Genomic DNA, 22,362 nt, shown 5'->3' with positions numbered 1-22,362 from the left:
TTTTTTTCTGGAGTATCTTTTCTGTGAAAAATACAAATCAATTCTAGGTACTGGTACTGCTTGAAAGTGGTTTTCTGTTTGTGGTGTTTTGTTTTGTTTTTTCAGTTTAAAAGATGGGTAACTAGTGTCTTAGTTTCAGCTGGGAAGGAATTGAGCAAATGCAACTTTTTTTGGTACCTCAAATAACACAGGAAAAGATTTAGTGCTCTGCATTTGAAGATAGATGGTTTTTCACCTATCTTGACTATTCTTTGTTACAAACACTGAATTAAGAAAGGAAGAGGGTTTCTATTAATAGTTAAAGAATGCCAAGTATTTACTTAGTGCTGGCTATGGTTGTGTCCTTTATAATGGAAAATTTTATAGTACTGTCCCCTTATCTAGTATATATACTGTATATATGCCTTATACACATGCTTGGTTATCCTTCTAGTATATATACTGTACATATGCCTTATGCCATATGCTTTGTAATCCTTAGGAGTATAGTAAAACTCATTGATCTTCAATAATTTTGTTTTTCTGGTGCACGTTTCTGCTAATCTTGTCTGATAAACTTATCCACATTTGTGACTTAACTGAAATAATATGTGGCGTAAGTGTAGCCCTGTTTCTCTCTTACTAGGTATCCTTTACCTAAAATAGAACCTACCTTCTTGTCACAACTCCAAAATATAGGTAGAGCAACAAACATTAACATTGCTTCTTTTAAATTTGTTAGCTGTAGGCTTATTCATAATGCAGGTGCTTTATAGATTTGCTTACACTTCCTTTACTGGCTATCTATTTTCTCACTGAGAGATTTTTTTTTTCCCCCACCAATATTATTCTGTTGTGTTCATAACTCCCTAATGATGCATCCCAAACAATTTGTTGGCTTGATTACAGCTCAGTCAGTCTCCAAAGATGTAAGTAGAACTACGTTGCCAATTTAACAAAGTGCAATGAAAGAAGTTCATTATATCTGTGGTTTTAATAAGGGTGTAGATTATAAGAACACTTTCTACCAAATAGTGTAGCATTATATAATGGAAGTAGTAATGCTTAAGAACTCCATTCCTAAGCCAAACATTCACTTGACTCCAGAGGAAACTTGTGCTTCTATTCTTACGTGTTGGTCAGTTGCAGGAAACTTTCTAAGCCTATTGTGCTGTGTGTTACAGCCTGATTTATAAATTATTTTTTAAAAACTCCTAACGCTTGAGTGACTAAACAAATTTCTCCATGTTATTTCTCAGTTATCCTACTATGAACACAACCTTTTAAATCTAGATAGGAAGACACAATCCTTGCTGATATTACCGCAACTCTTCAGGTTGCTAATAGATAAGCTCTGAGATAAGAGTTTGTTTCATGCAGAAATTATAGTATGAGAAGTTTGTCAAATAAAAGCAGACTAAATTATGTACTGATTCATTTGGTCCCAATTCTCTGCCTATTATAGTAACACGTGTTACCTTTCTCTGGGCTTCTAACTTTACATTACAGATAAGTTCTGAAGCCATGAGGTGGTATGTAATACAGGTGTGTATGTAATACAGTGCTACGACTGCAGATCCAAAAGGTTTCTGTTCTTTTTGACACACAATAAGTGCAAATACTGTTTACTTCTGATATCTGATAGGACAGGGATTCATCCTCCAGTTTAACCATTTGAAATCAGTGATCTTTTCTATTAGTTAGACCAGTGTCAGGCCTATGCTGTTTAGAAAATAACTCACAAATACTGGATTGCCCTGGAGAACATAAAGGAAAGCTTATAAATTACTTACAATTATTCAGGCCTCAAACTAAAACATCAGGATAGCAATGTTCAAATGCTCTGACTTCATATTTTATTGTATGTTGCTTTGTTATAATTAATTTTGATATACCAAGAACTAAGAGTTGATTGCAGTAAAACCGTGTGGTCAGGTATTTTAAGTACATTTCAGTAAAACCTCTTTTAAGTTCCGTTATGCAGTTTCAGCCAAATTCACAATTCACGTAAGCAGATATAAATCCAACAGCTTTATCAGGATTAAGATCTCACAGTTCCGGTAGCAGAATCAATAATGTGACTGTATAAACTAAATAAAGTCTAGCACCTCTTTACAATAAGCTAGCTTGGCTGTATAATTTTCTGATCTGCAGGAACTGGCTTTTTCCTTTTGCATCTCAAAGCATTGGTCAATAGCCAGAATTAGTCTAATATCCTGTGTTACAATATTTTGCTGTATGCTGACATTAAGGGTAGAGCTATATAGTCCTTCAGAAGTTTTTACTTATCGTCTATCTACTTGCTTGCATTAAAACTGAGTCATGATTCAGAAGTGATTCACAGGCTAAACAATATTTTATAATGAACTGTAAGATAAAATCACATTTGTACATATCCAAATAGATTTGACTGTCTTTTAAGCTTCTTTTAACGCTAATAATATCTGTATGGTAATGTGCAAAAAGAGAACTTTCTATTGAATACTACTATAATATCTTAGGGTATTGTATTAAGAAAACTCAAAATCTCTAATACATTTGGACAGATTTTTTTTTTCCAGTAATGTCAATTTGAGGTAACGTTCTTAAGGATGCATGATATTTCTGCACGTGTATACCCAGATGGAAAAATTGAATTAAAGAACTACTTATTAACATTGTTATGTATGTAGTTCAACTATCTGTGTGAATCAAACACCACATTTAGGTTTATGAAGTGCTCATAATTAGTGATGCTCTGTGTTTTGCACTTCCATCCTGAGTGGCTTGTATGTCCAAGATACTCATCTGCAATGTAATTACAATCTAAAAAAAGAAAAAGGCCTGCTGCAGTAAAGACAGATTTGGAACTATTTCAATGTATTGCATTAATCTAGTTCAATTTATAGGAGCATATTTCACTCTTCTATGGAGGTTAATTCACCAACCTCCATTTCCTGCCTTAATCATCTACCACAAAGACATTAATATGTCATATTAATGCCATGTACTGCTACTATGAAATCTGTGGTCTAGTCTTTAGAGAAAATAGCATATCCATACATACGCTTTTAAATTGCCTCTTTGCATCTTGGCTGTAATATAAATATAAAGCAATTTAACTAGAGCATGTAAAGAACAGAATTTGAATCATCTATGAGTTGCATACCACAATTGCCACAGGAGTACATGGTTAAAATCAACAGTACTGCATATCCAGCTTGCAACAGATTGCAGTTTTAAAATTTGTTATCAGGTCTAGCAGGGTTGTTTTTTCCTTTTTTGAACTTCAGCACTGGAATACTGAGGTATACTGAGGTATAAAGTAACTGTTGGCCAATTAAAGTAGTCACCTAGCCTTTCCTCCCCCTAGATATTACCCTGCCCTCAGCAGAGGTTTTAGAATGGGATAATCTTTAAAGATCCCTTCCAACCCCAGCCATTCTGTGATTCTATCGATAAGGCAAAAGATACTGCATGCTTAGTCGATACTAAGAAGAATGCCTGAAGTGCAGCTGGGAACTTGAAAACTAGGTCACCTTTAGGGGAAGTTGTTTTTTCAGATATTGAACTGAAGATTCATTTTTAGGGTCTTTTTTTCCAAAGCTCTGCTCCACCATGTAGTACTGAAACTTGTGTCCAACTGAGTCCTCAAGGAAGTGAAAAGTCTGCATATGCTGGGTGTATGAGAAATATAAATATTCTTTAAAAAAAAAAAAAGAAAAAAAAAAAAGAAATCTGAAGGTGTTGAGGTATGAAACAGCCAGATATCACACATGCTGTGAGTCTACAGCATATATAAGCATGTGTCATGTTTCTGAACCCCTTGCAGTCTTACTTGAAAAACACATCCATGCTATCACTAGTTGTGGATCCACTAAAAAAGTTTATTAAGCAGTGCTGACGCAGAGATGTGTGTCACCTGGAAAGTGCTGACATTTAAGGTATTGCCTACTAGTATTTATTTATTTATTTTTTTTTAGTGTATGCTGTATGAGAGCTGTTTGTGGTAGTAGTGCCTCCTATTATATTAAGTTGGCCCTTGATGTCAGAGGTGGATGTTGGTGGTATGGAATAGAGATTGAACCTTCCACCAATACTCCATTACAGTTTGTTGCCATGTGACAGATGGCAGCAGAGGGGCAGTCTGACAGACTGGAGTCTGACATGCATGGAAACGTGTATGAAGCAAAAGTGCGGAATTGAATTCCTCTACGTGGAAAAATGGCACCCACTGATATTAGTTGATGGTTGCTGAATGTTTATGGAGATGAAACACTGGATGTTAGCACAGTGAAGCAGTGGGTGGTACATTTCAGCTCTGGTGATAGTGAAATGAAAGACCAGCCATGTTCTAGATAGCCATGCACAGCTGTCACGTTATGAAATGAAGAGTGCCCCATAAGCTCATCCACATGAATTTGTGGGTTACAACCAGGAGCTTTGTACAGAATTGAATATCAGCTTCATTGTATTGCAAACAATGGAGGCAATGCAGGAGTTGGATGAATTTTGTGCCAGATGGTTTCCACAAATGCTTACACTGAAACAAAAGGACGCTGCATGCAAGTTTGTCAAGAGCTATTATACCAATAGAAGGCTGAAGGTGACTATTTCCTGGATCACATCATTACCAGTGATGAGACAGGGAGTCAGCATTACAAGCTGAAGTCAAAATGGTAGTCCATTGAGTGGTGATGTGAATTCGTGAAGAAGTTCATCACACAGCCCTCAGCCAGTAAAGTGATGTGTGCTCTTTCAGAATAGGAAAGACACAATCTTTCTGAATTTCCTGGTGCCCGGGCAAGTCATCAGTTCTGACTGCTATATCACAGCACTGATTAAGCTGAGGACTCAGACTTAATACTCAGGCCAGAGAAGAAGACAACCTTTCTCTTGCAATGCAAAAATGTCAAGTCCCATACCCGTTTGAAGACTGTGGGAGAAACTGCCAATCTTGGCTGGACTGTCCTACAACACTCACTGTATAGTTTGAGTTTGGCACCTTCTGGCTTTTGCTTGCTCAGTTCAATGGAGGTAGACTGTGAGCAACGTTTTTCTAGCAACAATGCAATCATAGCAGCTGTGAAACAGTGGGTCACCTCCGCTGGTGCAAGTCTTTATGTGTGTGGCATGCAGGTTCTCGTTCATCACTGGCAAAAGTGCATACTTAATAGAGGTGACTATGTTGAATTATGTAGCTAAGAATTTTCTCTCTCAAATAGAGATATTGTATTCTTTGTATGTGCTGTAGTTTCCATGATAATAAATAGGAGGCATTACTTTAGGATCTACCTCCGTATATAGCATATCAGATATGCTTTTGGCTTTTTCACCATTCCTCATCTGCTTTCAAATAGCAAAACCGACTTCCTTGCTGATTTCCTCTGCAATACGCAAAATTCTCAGATAACACTAAATTGGAGCCTGAGCCAGAGAAGCAACTTGTACAGCAGGTGACCGTTCACTAAACTTTATAGCACTGAGTTATGGCCCCTATTTTTTGAGTCATTTCTCATTTTTGTGAGGTTGAATATCCTGCCTGCAAATCTCTGTATGGAATAGCACATTAAAGCAGTTAAAAATAATCACTCGCTTCAGAAAAAGACCCTGTGTTCACAGAAGTCACGTAGTCAAGTTACTACATGGCTGTATATCATTCCCTCACAGTGTCATGCAGGAATTATTTATGCAGGGGGAAAAACAAACAAACAAAAAAACACGTTAACCTCACGTGTGCTACAGAGTTCTGTAGTTTTGGTTTTGGATGTGGAAAAATTAGAAGTTTCCTCCTGGATATCATTGTGCAAGATGATGATGAGAGACATTGAAAAAGCCTGAGGTACATTTTGCTGCTGAAATTTTTAGATATAAAATACGTAAGTCTTGAGTACAAGTCATCTTTTTTCTACTAAAAGTAGGCGATGAATCTGGAGTTACAGCAGCTTGAGTTTTAATTCAGACTTCTGTCCAAGAATAATGACCTCTGGAAAGGAAAAAAACACTAATTAAAAAGCGTATTACATTAATAATATAATGAAATGTGTTCTCTGTTTTTACATGCAACCTTAAAACACACTGGCCCAAAGCTATATTGAAACATAATGTAAAATAGTACCAACACAAAGCTGTTTTTAAAGAAATAATATTGGTCAGAATGCTTGGAGAAATAAGTCTCCTTTATCATCAGTCTCCTTTATATCATCATATCACAGAAGCTTATGGCTGCTTTGGCTGAGGAATCATGAACAGATATTTCCAAGCATTTTCAGAGTGCATTAAATATAAGGGTTTGAACGATTTCACAGTTAAAATGAGCAAAATCTTTCTTAATTCACTTGATGTTGATCTATGTATTTGTCCTTTTGTTTTGAATTGCTGTTAATTCGGATGAGAAGCTGTAAGACCGGAGAGCAGTTAAGATGAAAGTTGCCATGTCTTGTTTCTCAATGTTTCACTTTCTGAATTCCAGTACCCTTCCTATTAAAGATCCTCACGTAGACAGTGCATCTCCAGTGTATCAGGCTGTTCTCAAAACTCAAAACAAGCCTGAAGATGAAACTGAAGATTGGAGCCGCCGTTCTGCCAACCTGCAGTCTAAGTCTTTTCGCATCCTTGCCCAGATGACTGGAACGGAGTTCAGTAAGTCAAATAAAGCATCTTCCTCATCCTGGTTTTAGATTTGTCTCTTTATTTTCTTATCCTAGCACTGGTGACTAATACTTGGTTCACACTCTTCGTGCAGTCATTGTCACTGAGAGGTAAGATCAGACAGAGAAGCCTTGAATGTAACTTTTGGGAATTAGGAAATCCATGTTTATGTCTCACCTCATACTTCATGAAGCAAATTCTTTGATCTGCCAGGGGTCTCACTAAAATAAGTATAAGACTGTACAGTAGAAGTTTATCTGGGACCCTATAATCCGTTCTTACAAATCTAATCTATGCACAGTGATCTTTCACTTTCCAGCAATTTAGACATAAAAGCCATCAATTCATTAGAGAAAGGACAAAGCACTTAAGTAACTTGTAACAGACTTCTACAGAAATGAATTCCTGAATTAAAAAAAAAAAAAAAAGACAAAACAAGGATCACTGTTTGTACTTTACCTATGTTTCTCTATCAGCCTTTAATTTAAACCTAAATCTTTTGTGAATGTTATGAGTTTGAACTTCTTTGGTTATTGCGTACAGAAATATTTTTCTGACCATCTGGTGCTAAACTCACATCTTGTTTCTGTTCTACTTCAAGAATCTTTCCAACATCACGGAGAAATATTTTTTTTCTCCTTATATTAATCTACTGCTGCCTCTGATGCAATTCCACAGAACAGCAAGCCCTCTCTGTAGGGTCATTGCCTACAGCTATGAAATGCTGCTAGTAAACAAATGAGGTTGTAGTAGTAATAGCCACCTTCCTACTAAGATCTCTCTGCCTAGCTCTAGGGAAACTGCTCCTCTTGCCACTGTTACAAAAGCCACTGCTGCAAAGTCAGCATCAGCGTACCTTCAAACAGGCTTTTGATGCTTTTCTGAAGAACTTGTAATTTTATCACGAAGCTGATTATTTCTTTCTTCATTTCTGTTCTAATGGAAATGCTTTTTCCCTGCAGTGCAAGATCCAGATGAAGAAGCCCTGAGGAGATCAAGGTAAGAAAGTCCTTGTGAAAAACATGGCTTTTGTCCCTAGTGATAACCAAATAGTGTTTTAAAACAGCATTAATGCTAACATACGCAACTATTTTCTTGCCTTACACATTGGCTCTAACACAGTTAGTTAAAAGTAACTAAAATTAAAATGCTATCAGTGAGAGTAATTTGAATGAAAAGGGTTAACAAATTGGCATGCATTGAAGACAGTACAAAAAAGTGTGTTCAAATCTGAAAGCTCCCTGCCCATGCAACTTTTATGTACTTTACTCTGTGTGTGAATGCAGTGAGCTTCTATGACCAAATCCTGTGTAACTGCTTGATTGTGTAACTGTATGAAAATATGTTATGTTGTGACAGCATTGAAATTTATGTGCAATTTATTTGGATGATCCTGACTGACATCTGATTCATCTGAAACGATACACTCTAAAGGAGCCTTTTTCCATTCATATCCATAATCATTTGCTCATGTTTTGTTGAAAGTGCAACCAAAACCTGTATAATAAGGAAGCACAGGACTGCTTTTGCTGAGGTGAAATATATTTGTCTCCTTCTATGATCTAACAATAATGCTGATAAAATGAGTATGCTCAGATATAAGGAATTAAAGGCCTGTGATCATCTTATGTTTTCCTATACTGCCAGGGATCCACTTTATATTACATTATTGTGTACAGCTTAATAATTGAAGTTGAATCAGAGCATCCTGCATGTAAGCCTGATTTTTCTATTTCGGTACTTCAAACTCCTATTTCATATTAGCTACTCTACACCACTAGCTGGGTTTGTGACTTCTTTGATATTCAATCCACTTGCTCTATTTTGTCATTGTTGTCTTTTTACCAGCATGTTTCTTCATGAATACTTTGAGCTTTTGATCACAATGCAAGTTGAGCTAGTGAGAAAGATGGCTGTCATTTTCCCTATGAAAATACAGTATGTAGACTTTCAGTTTATGTCTGCCACAAGCCTTCCATTGCAGTTCACCAAAGTTTGTGGGTAGGTACCTGAATATCAGGCTTGGCATTACATCCCCGCTGGATTCATTTCTCCTATCAAATGTGCAAGCCCAACTCTTAGAAAATGTACCCTACATTACATGTTTTGATGCAATAGCACACACGTGAATCCTTACTATGGAGGGATTTTAAATGCTGTAGTGAATGTAACAGCTCTCCTACACACACATCTGATAGTAATATATTTTATTAAAGAAGTGATCTCTCTGGATGTAGTTTGTGGCTTTGTAAAACACTAGATAGTTCCCTAAAAGTTCAATGTGGTATTAGATAGGTTGCATGTACATCAACATGCATAGTGTAAACTACATTTTTTAGTGTAACTTAAAGTACATGACTGTATTTGCTAGGCATTGCACATCTTCTGCAGTTTTAATGTATTAATGCTACTATTTTTTTATTTTTATTTTTTTTCCACAAGGACAGTAATGATTTTGAGTATATTTAAGCATATCTGGATTACCAAAAGAAGTTCAAGGACATTCTTTGGTAGTAGAGACAGAAGGGAATATTGTAGTGGATAGTTAGTAGTACAATGTGTGTAGTAATATATCATGAGCTCTGGTACAAGAAGTGAAATACGGCCTCTTTCATAGCAAACTGATAGCACTTGCCTCATCTTGGTGCCCTAGTGCCTACTTCATACATTATACGTACTCCACCTGCAGATTTTGTAGCAGAGGCACTGGTTATGCATGTGTCTATCATATGTTTTCTTGGGTTGATTGGACCCCTCTCTCTGTTTCATCTTTTGGTTTTGGAAAGAATGGAAAAAGCTATGTCAGATGCACAGAATTAATACATGCACTTCACTCTCCCATCACAATAACGGAGTACAAACTTCTCATTAGTGTCTTTTCCAGACACTATACAGCCTGTACAACCAGGTTTTGCTCCATGCCCGCAATTAGGAGATCAGCTGGAAGGCTTCCTGGGCTCTCAAACGCAAAAGGATATCACAGAATTGTGGGGTGCGAAGCTTATCAGGTTAAATGTTGCATTGATCTTGTTTTGGCTTTATGGAAAAAAAAAAAAAAATTATATGTGTCAAAATGTAAGCTGCCAGAATGGATGACTTTGGTTCTAGAACATGTTGTGAGCAGTCACCCTCTGATGTTTTCCTTGCCTCTGTGTCAGTTCTTCAGTGTAGTCAGCAAGAGCTGCATGAAATGGCAATAAGATTTCCTCCAAACATTTGGAAAAAAGAACATGTGGCTCACTTTTGGCAGGCTCATTTCACATAAAAATAGTCACTTTTGGATTGTTGCTTCTAATTTCTTAACATATGCTTTGAGTGGTATCGGTAAGACTTAGAATCTCCAGGTAGCAGAATATTTATTTTCTGTTAACATCACTGAATGCAGAGCATGACTTCCTTTTGCTCATGTTACTGCTACTTTGAAGGTGCACATATGATTATAACTTGCTGTGAAAACATTAATTTGTTGTTGTGATGATTGTTACAGAACAGTTTCCAGAAAGATTATATCTGTTTCGAGTTCAGCAGATGTTTCTTAATGCCATTTCCTTGAACTGAGGGATATATTTTTAAAGCAGTGAGGGAATTAATGGAATTTATTTAAGACCCACTGTAGCTAATACACTTCAGTGCAACTGGAATAAATGCCACCATACACTTTTAGTGTTTCAGCAATAAACACTTTTTATATTTTTAAGTAATTAGTTTAGGAAGTCCCATAAAGACTCCCTAGATTTAGAAAGAAAATTTAGAAATATCAGTGAACTTGTTGATATTTACACTGTTCAATGTCTTGTGCTATATTCAGCCTGAGGAGTAAAACCAGTCTGGTCTGTTCCTCTCTTTTTCACTGGTTTCACTCTCAAGTTCTGCTACAATTAACAGAGCTAACTTTGAGTTTAAATAATAGGCAAAATAGGTAAAATAATCTGTTTGCAATTGATCAAATAAATCTGTAAGTAACATATATTTCTCCTTGACTACACTCTCATCCCACATCCTCCTCCTTTCGCTTTTTGTTTGCAAAATCTTAATTTAAGCTATAGAACATCTAGAAAAAATTAAGCTCTGAGAGGTGCTGAACATTGCTTATAACTTGCTCACGAGCACCAGTCTGCAGTCAAAACTGACAGGGGGAGATGAGTTATTCACAGGACTGCACTTTTGAAAATCCCAAGTTATTCTGCTCTTTAACACAAATCAGAAATCAGATAACACAGATCAGAAATACTTATACTTACTTCTGTTGAGAAACCTAAAGAAACTACTGCTGAATGCTGCATCTGATGGCCTTATAGGACAGCATGAGAAATACATATAAATATGCTGGCCTATGTATTAATTATGGAATGGAAAATATTTGCAGTAATTTTGCTCCTGTACTGAATTAACTTTAAATGACTGTTTGGGTTGGGGAGGGAAGAGCCAAGCGAATCTGCTGGCAGGAAAACAATGGGATTGCACTGCATTTCTAGCAAAAGCAGACCTGTAATACCAAATATAAGTCATAGAATATGAAGTTACTTGAAGTTACTCCTCAGAAATGAACAAATGCAAAAATATTCATTTGTGGTCTAAAAAGGATCATCCAGCTTTCTTTGCACTGAAAATCTGGGGAAACAAATCCAAATAAATTGCCATTGCCCTAATTATAATAAGGCAGGGGAGTGGTAGCCATGTTCCCTAATCCCTTTCTTTCTCCCTCCTTTCTTTCTTCTCTTTGTCTCTCTCTCTTTCTCTGTCTCTGTCTCTCTCTCTCTCTCTCTTTCTTCATGCCACAGGGAAAGGTTTGAAACGGAACGTAACAGCCCACGCTTTGCCAAATTGCGCAACTGGCATCACGGCCTGTCGGCGCAAATCCTTAATGTTAAGAGTTAAAAGCCCACGTTCAGTGGGCAAAGATGTGAGAGAGAATTACAGGAAAGAAATAACTGCTATCCTGAGTTAGAGCCTAACAACGTAACACACGTACAGGAAAGATGATTGCTAGGTTGTTTTTATTTTTTTCTGAGTGCCCGTCTTTGGTAGATTTCTGTTGTTAGCCTGGAATTCACTCACTGTCACCAAAAGCAAAAATAATCACGCTGCCTTGTTCACGTTCTTTGGTATAAAGTAGATTAGCTTTTGTCCTTTACGATATCAAATGAAACTTCAATACACAGATAGAAGGAAAAGATCGTTGTGTTACTTTTTTGACTTTACTTACAGGAGAAAATGAGAGGAAAGTTATTCACAGTATTTCTTTAGGAAGAAGACTTAGGTTTTATTGAATTTTATTGTTGTAAAGATAATTAAATATGAGAACATAGGATGAAAAGGAAAGCTGACAGCCTAGCCAAGTGTTTGCTAAATGTACAACCTGCTTAGTTCGCATAGTCAAACGATGCTGTTTGAAATAAGGCTTTAGCGTTATCATTTTTTCTTCAGTATATTATGCTAGTAAAACTTATTTGGTAAGACTATTTGCTATAATATTTGAAATCTAAATTTGTCAGTAGATGAAAGATAAAATGTGGTTGTCCAGGACCTGCAAGGAAATGACTTTTTGCTAGAGGTGTTCAGGAGTAAGACGACATATATAGTACTGTTGGTGCACTGAAGTTTATAAAAGCATCTCTGAAGTTCAAAGGAACACGTTGCCAATTCTGTATTGCTCTTGCTTTGACCCACATTTTTTTTTCTGTATATAGTAGCATGCTTTATCTCAAATAAACAGATTTAAAACTAAAATAATGATGTGCCTGTTTTACACAGTACTTCGTTCCTTTTTAAGATAATAAGTGCTTCAACTGATTGTTGAAAAAAGGTGCACTTTGCTTTCCACAGTAGAAAATTCGGTCAAAAAGCTTTTCCCTATTAGCTGCAGTTCTTACTGACCTTTAAACTGTGAATTAGAATCGACCTGATAAAATAATTGAAAAATCTTTCTTACTTGTGAAAAGAGAACATGGCATAATTAATAAATGCTAGATGACAAGACACTGATAATGCCATTGCAGATTTCCTTTTGAATAATATACATTGTCTGGCACATTAATGTATAAAGGCCCTTGAGACACTGCTGGTGAAATGGGATCTTTCTATTTGAACAGTACAACAGTGCTTCAGTTTTAAACTGTGCTCATCAAACTGAGGTACATCTATCCAAAAGGCCCTCACGTGCTCCTGTTTTTTGCTTAAAGTATACCGAGAGAAGTATCACTTCAATTTCTACTTTATGCTCTGATCATTAAATGATACTAAAAAAAAGTATTTCAATTAAACTACATCTATGGTTTCCGTAGAAACGGTTGATATGATCCCTTAGCAATCTGCATTAGTAGACCTTAGCGATGATTAAAACTGAAGTTTCTGGTGATAAAGCAACAAAAGGTTAATTCTGTTGCAGATCTGCTTATAGCCCAAATAACAATTTTATTTTTTTTTATAATTAATTTCTTTAAGTGGCAGGTTAGGTTATTTTATCTGGTAGCAGTAATTCTGACCAAAGAGATTAACATGTGAATTTGAAACACAGTTTTTGAAGCTTTTGAACATCTGCAATTTATATTGGTGAGAACAAAACATGCTGAAACTCTCATTTTGTGGGCAAGAAAAGGTACTGTTCTTGAAGGATTTTGCATAAATCAACCAAATACGAGGGCTTAAAGAATTAAAAAACAATCTCAGACACTTGGGGAAAAAAAAGGTTGACTTGCATTTAAGAGTAAAATTTACAGCAGTCCGTTTTAAAATGTAATTCACTCTTTAAAATATAAGTACTGTAGCAATTCAGGAAACATACCATTTAATGCAGTGTTCATTCATATTTTCCTTATGGGACTGCAAACAAATTCCAATTCTATCTCAGTAGTACCTGTGGACAATCAGCATAAACTGATGCCAGCAGAAAATAAGAGTAACATTTTCACTTTTCCTGTATGTTGCTAATATCAGACATCAATTCAGAATGGGTAAATCTTATTTATGCATAGACGATTTTAAAAGAATTTAAACTGTCATTATGCAATTTTTTTTTTAAAACTTCTTTTTTAAAAACAGATAATGTACCTAAATAGAACATCTTCATTCTAGTATTCAACCAAATTAAATGGTTTTCTGAATAAATACATGATAGTAGTTTCACTTAAATAGGAATTGGGTATCCTTAAATGTTTTATGAACATAATATGTGGATACTGTTTCTTTCAAATAGTTCTAGTGCATGTACTATAATGAAAATGTCTGTACTGTATCTGAATGTTTATATTTAATGTCGTTTTCAAAGATACTTTTAAATAATCAGAAAAGCACAGTTTGGTTAGTTACGAAATTAATGCAAATGTAATTAGGGGACATCTTCCCCTTATGTCTGCTTCTGTGAATTTAACAATAGTGTATATAAGCCATGTAATCATAGAGAGTTATAAACCATTTCCCTGGAGGACAGAAAATTAACTGTCTAATCTATGAGCTTGCAGAATTTCAGTCCTTCATGTAATCATAGGAAAAAGTAATAGAAAAAAACTCTTCAATAGTTGGTAATTTTTTGAACTTTTTAAATGAGGAAAATTCCTGTAGAATTTGCTGTCTTTAACCCCTAATGCAAGATTGTTTACTATAACATCTTTCTACTGGTCCAATCCCTTTAAAAAAAAAAAAAAAATCTAATTTTTTTATTTAGTTTCTTGTTTATACTTAACCTAGCAACCCCTTAAGTCTTACACCTCAAAAATCTGCTTTTATGTTGTCCTGGTGATCTCCAAGCCCCAGAAATTCATGCTGCAAATATTTCCTCGTGTAAATATTAACAGGCCATGTTTTCCTTCCTGAGGGGGAGGCGGGCTTTTCTGTAAGGTGGAGAAGCTGGGCTGCATTTGTCATTTTAGTCTCCAGCAATGAGAGGTAATATGACAGGCTTAGACCTGATGAGGATTCACGAATAGCTATGAGAGTCTGCTAGCTTTGTTTGGCTGGAGGTCAAGTTTTCCTGTTTTTAGTATGTCCAGGCTTATCTCATTGTAAATTGCTTCTGATCAGTCAACCTCGTTTTCCACTGTTTCTTGACCGTTTGCAGAAGTCTGCTGTTTTCCCTAGGAAAACTAGTCTCAGTTAATGACACTGAAGCTTAAACTAGGTTCCTGACTGAAGACTCAGTGAGTCGTGTAGTTCTTTAAAATGGCTTTGATGATAGGCAGCTATATCTGCTCCGTGCTAAATATATTTTGAATCATGACTCTTACACTGAGTGGAGGAAACTGAGATGGTGACGTGTGTCTTCTACATAATCTCCATGCCAAAAAGGATAGTAAAATGGGAGATGCAGATAGAGATATTAGTCCCCTGTCCTTCCCAGTACTGCCAGTAATGCCTTAGTGTTATAAGCATTTAACGAAGATACAGCAAAGCTGATGTCACTAGGAAATCAAAACCAAAAGGCCTTCCAGGTAAATCTGCTTGTCTGGTTATGACACAGGGAAATGCTCATTTTCTGCTGTGGTATAAGACCGTTTGTTATACACTAACCTTTTTCCTGAATATTGCTGCTTTGTCTCCTACACAAATGGTCTCTTCCTCACCTCTTAGAGTGCTTAGTTTGCACCAGGGCTACTGACTGCATGCAGGGCGTGCTGATGGGATGTGGCAAGAGTGTGTCTTTAGGAAAGCAGGCATGAGAAATTGACCTCACTTCCTTTTGTGCATGAAAATATTGCAAGAGAAGAGAAGTTCTGTGGCTCCTTCTCTTGCCTCCTCCTTTTCACACTTGCCTGCATGGATAGGAGAGGAAATTTTTTGCTGTGTAATAAACGTAAAGGTCACTTTCTCTTCACTGCTGTTTCTTTCCCATTATGCACAACAGTGTGGAGTGTAAGGGACAGGAATTCTAGGGAGTGCTTTATCACTTTTGAAAAGTGTAACTCATGCATCACAGAATTGTCTAAAACCTTCTTTGTAAAAAGGAATAAACAGGAGGGGGCGACCAATCTTTCACTTGTACTTTCAGGCTCCTGCAGGGAATAAGCTGATTGATTCCATGGCTTCTTTAGAAAGTAGTGGGACACTTGCACAAATTCTAATTTGCAAATGTAAAAAGCTAGAATCTTGGTATGGTACATGATAGTAGTAGTTCTTGTGGTAGGTCTTGGTAAAACCAATTAATAGCTTTCATTAATCGGCCTTTTATTAGAGACCTTCTCCAATGTACGTAAAAATGAATTGACTTAAGTTTGCTTTCAAGAACAATGGCCTTATTCTCATTACCAAAGCTATCTATCTGATATCACCAAGACAAGATCTAAGGTACTTTGATCCTTTTCTTTCATATGCCGGAATTTCCAGAGGTTAGCGTGGCTTCTTATCTGAACGCTAAGCAGATTACCAAAAATCCTTCCAAAGAGTATAGCTTATTTTTCTATAACAGCACACAAAATAAAGCAGAGTTTGGTAGCTAGCTCTTTCGCTTCAGCAACATTACTACAGTAAATAATATTAAGTAAATCTATTTATTCTTATCCTGGCTTACCTTTTGATGTCTGAAGAGCAGCAAAGCAAAACATTGCAATAGTGAATAAACTCAATTGTTTCTATGGATTTGTGAGTGAATTCAGAGGGGTAACTTGATCAAATATGCCTTTCTTCCCCAAAACACTCCTTGAAGTTCAATGGGAAAAGTAAATTCAGATATCGTAGATTGCTTTTTTTGAAGCCAGTTCTCTGTAGAACAAATAGATCAAAGGTGGGAGCCATAAGGCCTATTGTATCCAGTTGAATGCTCTCACTCATAACTGAGGGAGTGAGATGGAATTTCAGATGAAATTAATAAATACAATGAAATAGTTATAAAGCAAGTAACACATAAGAATAATAGAGACTGTCGAAGCTCACGATTCACTTTTGTGTTCACTTTTTGGCTGTAGTGAACTGTATTTTAATAACTCTTATTTATCATCTCAGTCTTCTGCACGTTCGTGGCCAGCACTTGCTTCTTCACTGGCAGAAACGCACACTGCTTTCGTTCCTTCTGTAGAACTGTATGCATCCCATATGTATATATATGCCCACACACATCCTGCCACTGATGCTGATGTCTAACCAAGATACCAGTGCATGGCACAGCTTTCTCTTACTGTACTGTTTCCTTCCATCTAACAAGGAAAAAGCAGTTCTTGCATGTAATAGCTTTCTAAGAGGCTTGTGTAACCTGGAAGCACCCAACTGTGGTCTGTGGATTATCTGACTGATTCACAGAGCCTTGTGTAAGATGAGTTGGAGAACTGGCTGATGGCTTAGCACTGGCTTCCTTTTTCTTTGTTTCTAAATTGCATTAATGTTAACAGAATTATACTAAGTACTAATAATTTCCTAATAGTTCGTTTCCATGTAATTAGTTGTTGACCCAGAATGTTATAAAACTACAAACGAGAGGAAGAGAAATAAAGAAAACTCTTAAGGGAATCTGTGAAATAAAATGCAATCCATGTTCTGAAAAAATACTGACAACTGCTTTATCTCATACTTGGTTATTGTCTAAAGAATCTAAGCAGAAAGGCATAGTAGTGTATCTGAGGTGCAGTTTCAAATTTATGATCATAGTAGATAAAGTATAAATTTTCTTACCATCAATGTGCACAAATGAAAAATTGGCTTGAAAATCTTCCAGCTGACAATAAGGAGATCTATGAGTTCTCAGCTTCCCTGAAGCAATGTGAAGTTGCAATAAGGAAAAAATGCTTTAGTGAAAGGGGAATCATTTCCCAGCTTAGGTATCCTTCAGTATCTGAACTTGTGCACTGTCCTTGCCTACAGTGGTCCTAAATACAACCTGAAAGGTTCCTATGTCAGGTGCCTGCTGGCAGATATTTGTGCTTTACCAGTAGGGTTCTAAAACACTAGAGGGAAATGTTCAGGTAGATCTAATTACAGAATTAAGGCCAAGATAGAGAAAGTTATCTACGGGGTTTTTTTTCTTTTCTTTTTTTTTTTTTTTGAGCTGGAACACATCCAAGCTTAACATGTTCCATATAGTCAGGATTTTGCAGTCTTTGTTCTTACTAAAATGATACATTTATCAACAAGATAAATCGGAGAGCTTACTTGCATGTCAAATGTATATATAAATCTATATAAATCTTGGAAAAGTTATCTCTACACACAGCACAATTGCTGCTTAATTTCAATTGAAATAATTTTCAATTATTATTTGAATGCTTAATGTGATAGCATACTGCTGGATACCACTAAAATCCATGGAAGGGATTTGCTTTGATTTAGTGTGATTTAGTGAGCTGCTTTGACTGAGTTCTGTAGTATCTGTTGAGAATAAGTACCTGTTTGTTGTGTTTTTTTTTTATTTTTATTTTTTAATGAATATATGACAGTGCTTTTCCTATTCTATGGCACTGTCTGTGCAAACCAAAACACCTTCTGGGAGAAATGGATTTTCCTGTTTTGAAAAACAGACATACTAGCAGGTTAAACTGCAACTGTTTTGGCATGGGCTGCTCACATTCTTAACTAAGGTGGCTGAAAAAGAGAGACTAGCTATTCTTCTATCCCAAGCTGAAGTTTGAACTAAACCAGCATGATAGTCATCTTCTATCCTTTCCAGTTAACTGCCTATGATTTCTGTGTGTGTGTCCTATGGTGTCTCTGTGAAGATAATAGTTCGTTGTAGTTGTAGTTACAAAAACATAGCTTGGGGGATAAAAAAAAAAAAAAAAAAAAAAAAAAAAAAAAAAAAGATAAACCATCTCAATGGTTTTGTATTCATGTGTTTATGGAAAAATTCTCAGCTCCAAACGCAAAGCTAGAAATTGCCTTACCTAATCAGAACTGGATCAGCAGTTACTGTAGCAGTAAAGAGTGTCCAACAGTATCAGGATTTCATGCTGTCAAGAAAAAAAGTGTTTGGAAGGCAATTATTAAATAGCTTTCATTTAATTTTATTCCCAGGCACCCTAAAAGAAATTTCTGAAAAAATATTTTGTGACTTCAACTTCTCAAAAGGAAATTTTAGGAGAACGTGGTTATGTAAATGTAAGCACATGGTAGGATAAAATCTATTAGTCTAGCTAGGAAAGGTCCTGCAAATTCACAACAAAATGCTAGAAAAAGAGAATTTTTTAATTTAAGAGATAGAGACCCTAGTAATCTGTAATTTTTAATAAATATTTCCTCTTTTAAAAAGAGGACAATATATATGTTTCAGGTAGGTGTCTGCTTTGATAGAAAGCTATGGATGATCTATACAAGAAAATACCAATAGGCTGCCTACTAACATTTATAACAAATCACTCCATAATTTCTTGCTAAAGAAATGAGTTGATATTTACAGTACTCAGTTAGGGATTCAAATGCTGATTAATTTCAATTCTCTGCCCTGCCATGGACCTTCTATTTGGTCATTAGTAATTCTATGAAGATTTAGTTCCTCGTGTGTAAAATGTGGGAAAAAAAATGCTGCAGGAGAATACTGAGAATATATCTATTATATTCTCAGTACTGCTTCAGTATTGTAACACAGAAAGGAGTTGAAGGACTTTGTGTTCTCTTAGGATGCCGATGTTTCCTAATAACATCAGATCTTCGTTATAGATCGATTCTTTGTCTAAAACATTTCAATGGCATAGAGAGGAGCTGTTCAAGAGCAAGTCTAGATTCTTTAAGGAAAGGTAGGTAGAAAGTGCACTAGCTTAGTGTCTCAATACCTGTTACATAGAAATGATTGGGAATTCTTCTCATTTTATTTTATATTTGGAAACCAAATGACTAAATTTCTTCTGCTTAGCACATACATTTCTGATTCAGTGGAAGCTCTTTTAGGGTCTTTGATCTCTTAGGGTCCAGTAGAACACACAAGCTTGGCTTGCAAATGAATTTTAAATTTTGTTTCTCAAACTCTTGCTGGTGTGGGAGAGAATATGACTCTATCTTCATCATTCAGTTAACTCAGTCTTTATGACCATATCACATAGCACATTTTTTATGAGAAGGTAGCATTTAATATTTTCTGCTGTGTAACAAACTATATAATTGGGACAGACAGTATGTTCCATACTTAAGTTTTGTTTGAGAGATATGTCCAGTGTTCAACAAAACCTTGTGGGAATTGCAGTGTTTTCTCAAATAGTCATTGACTATTATCCTTCTATCAAAAGTTATTTCACTGGGACAAAAGGGAGTGCAGAGAAATCATAAATACTAAATCTCATCCAGTTAGCTCAAAACCAATATCCACTAATGTTGGATACAAACTGCCCATAATATTCTGAGCTGATTTTGTACGTGTTGTGAGTGTATTGACTTTACCAAGCTTGCCCCAGTGATGTAGTCGATTCAAAAGTAAATTTAATTCTGTATCGAGTTTGCAAAAAACATTTTGATTGTAGGCAGGGTATTCAATATTTTGTTCTTCAAAATGCAAGTATCACCAGTAAGATGCATCTGATCTTGAGCCTCTCTCACTATTAGCCAAGCAGGAATTATTCCTGTTGACTGAGAAGAGAAAAAGTTCCTGAAAGCAATGCTGTGAGGAAGTATTGTGTGCCTTTGAGCTCATCTTTCTCTTTACTCTGCTTTTTTCTTTGCTTTACTCTGTGGAAGTATGTTTACTACACTTACCTATCTCTGTAACCTCCTCAACTCCCCTTGCCAGGTTACTCAGCATTGTTATACTTGTAAACTCAGGGAGAAAGCTTTTGTAAAATCCTTATCTCAAGCTCAAGTGATGTTCTGCATTTCTCAGTTTAGCCATAGCTAGCAAAGCAGAAACAGATTAGTAGATCAGATTAATAGTTTTACCATAGGCCTAATACTGCTTCTGCTCAACCCCCAGCTGCCTGCCTTTTGGCTTTATAATTTTTCATGAGTATTTCGTAACACTGACATTCGGCAATGCTTTATTTTATCTTCAGGCTGCAACTGTAATTATTGTTTTTTAACAGACTTGCATGAGGATGACTCTCGGTATACTAACGCTTTCCCACCCTAGCCACTCTCTACCAATTTCTAATCCATCCTCCTCCACTTTGTTTCAGCCTGGTTTTACTACACAGGACGTTCCAGTGAAATCTCAGCTTTGTTACCATAAAGGCAGTGTTTGGTTTCTCATTGCTTTAGAGTGGTGAGCAATTCATCTTACTGGGGTATTTACTTTCAAGTCAGGTTCTTCCATTCAGACCATAACAACGTTCTTAGTCAGACAGACAATCTGAGGCTCACTTCAAATCTACTGTTGTATTTGAAAGTCTGGCTTCAATTCGTTTATTTTGGGGGTTACATTTTAGTTAGGGGTTTTAAAAATTGGGAGGTTAGAGAATATCTGTCCTGAAGTCTTTGCTGATAGAGAAGTGTTTGTGAATTTATTTGGGCTAAACCATGAGAAGGGTGCACATGTGTATACATGTGTACATACAGAAACACAGAAATATATAAAATACCTCTAATGAAAAATATTGAGTAGTTGACAAAACATAACGTAAGACAATGATCAGAGCACACCAAATCAAGATAAATTAATATCTGTGTTCCTTATTTGGAAGGACTTTTCAGAAAGGAGATTCTCTTGGGTGAATGGGGCATCTGCTTTGTGTTTTGTAATTTCATATCTCAGTTGTGGGAAGTATTCTAATTGGGCACATTTTAACTTTAAACATGCTGAGATTCCAGCACATTTTCTTGACTACAATGTCAATATAATCAGCCTCTGACTTTAATAATAGATTATCTAGAGATGAAAAGAACCCGCAAAGACCATCAAATCTGACTTCTGGCTCCATAAAGGACCACCCGATATTCAAGTCATGTGTCTGAGAGTGTTGTCCTAAAAAGTAGTAATCATCACCATATTGCTAAATCTTGAGACTTATCTCACCTAGATCTCAAAATAGGAGTCTAAAGATTAAGGATTACAGTCTTTACAATTCTTCCACAAATATACAGTTGCTTGCACTCAAATCAATCAGTTATTTCTATGAGTGTGTTTATAGGATTTACAGGCTATCACTGAAATTGAGGCTGAATTGTTCCTTACTTCTCTGAAAAGATGAAATTTCTTGTTTAAGTAATTTAAGTAAAACTTGTAACTGAGAAAACTAGTACTTATTTGGGTAGAACATACAATTTTTAAGTGATGCCAAGAATATGCAATCCATACATTTTTTGTTAACTATTTATTTTTTAATAATTTTTAAAGTATTGGATCTTCAAGGACTGCCCCAATCTGATTATATTTACCACTTAGATTTGGCATCAGATTATATTTCATTGGAATTCCAATGGAATTTTCTTTTAAAAAGGAAGTAACTAAGTAAAAATTATTCCCAAAATTGCATACATACAGACATTGCCAGATTTGCATGAGAAATGAGACTTGCAAAACTGGTAATTTTCCTTTGATTTTCTGTAGTATTGAATGAGAGACAGTGCTCATGGGGAAACTTCAAATTTTGGTGAGTTTCATTTAAGAGCTGAAGATGTTTCTCGTAGCTGTATTTATGAGCAACCACTCTAGGATGCTTTTGGCAACCAAACATTTTTCCTAAACCTATCTTCCTTTGCCCTGTGTGTTTTTTGGTTGTTTTTTGATTGTCGTCTTTTTCTTTTTCTTTTTTTTTCTTTTTTTGCCACAAATGACAATTGCATTTCCTTTATTCATATGATATCCCCTCCTTTCGCAGAGACAAGGAAAATGCTGCAGCAGCATCAGAAAACAGGTAATTGTTGCTCTGTGTTTTCTCCTTTATTCGGTTGGCCTCCTTTCCCCTATTACTCTTA

The 22,362-nt window shown here is 36.0% G+C and overlaps 1 protein-coding gene and 2 long non-coding RNA genes across 16 annotated transcripts in view; 1 reads left to right on the top strand and 2 right to left on the bottom strand.

The window, feature by feature from the left end:
• Positions 1–22,362, top strand: part of LDB3 (LIM domain binding 3) — a 123,611-nt gene that overhangs the window by 67,805 nt on the left and 33,444 nt on the right. For 13 of the 14 annotated variants that reach the window (XM_085229496.1, XM_085229505.1, XM_085229506.1 and 10 more), the window contains 3 exons: positions 6,431–6,600; positions 7,572–7,608; positions 22,266–22,301. In XM_085229496.1, the coding sequence (XP_085085622.1) occupies positions 6,431–6,600; positions 7,572–7,608; positions 22,266–22,301 (243 nt within the window). Of the gene's footprint in view, positions 1–6,430; positions 6,601–7,571; positions 7,609–11,390; positions 12,343–22,265; positions 22,302–22,362 lie in introns of those variants that run through there. The other variant, XM_010714195.4, reaches the window with a different exon arrangement.
• Positions 87–10,926, bottom strand: LOC146543847 (uncharacterized). The gene is made up of 2 exons (XR_014884720.1): positions 7,466–10,926; positions 87–5,944 (listed from the first exon to the last, which is right to left on the bottom strand). It is a non-coding gene; the product is annotated as an uncharacterized LOC146543847 (long non-coding RNA).
• The window catches only part of LOC146543846 (uncharacterized), a 36,161-nt gene continuing 25,668 nt past the window's right edge, over positions 11,870–22,362 (bottom strand). Inside the window, exons 3-4 of the long non-coding RNA XR_014884721.1 lie at positions 18,411–18,476; positions 11,870–16,302 (exon numbers count right to left, since the gene is read on the bottom strand). This is a non-coding gene — a long non-coding RNA (uncharacterized LOC146543846). The remainder of the gene's footprint in view (positions 16,303–18,410; positions 18,477–22,362) is intronic.

Source organism: Meleagris gallopavo, chromosome 8, assembly GCF_905368555.1.
Source record: "Meleagris gallopavo chromosome 8, MGAL_WU_HG_1.1, whole genome shotgun sequence".
Classification (NCBI taxonomy): domain Eukaryota; kingdom Metazoa; phylum Chordata; class Aves; order Galliformes; family Phasianidae; genus Meleagris; species Meleagris gallopavo.
The sequence above is the reverse complement of the archived record's forward strand: the minus strand, read 5'-3'. Positions and strand labels throughout refer to the sequence as shown.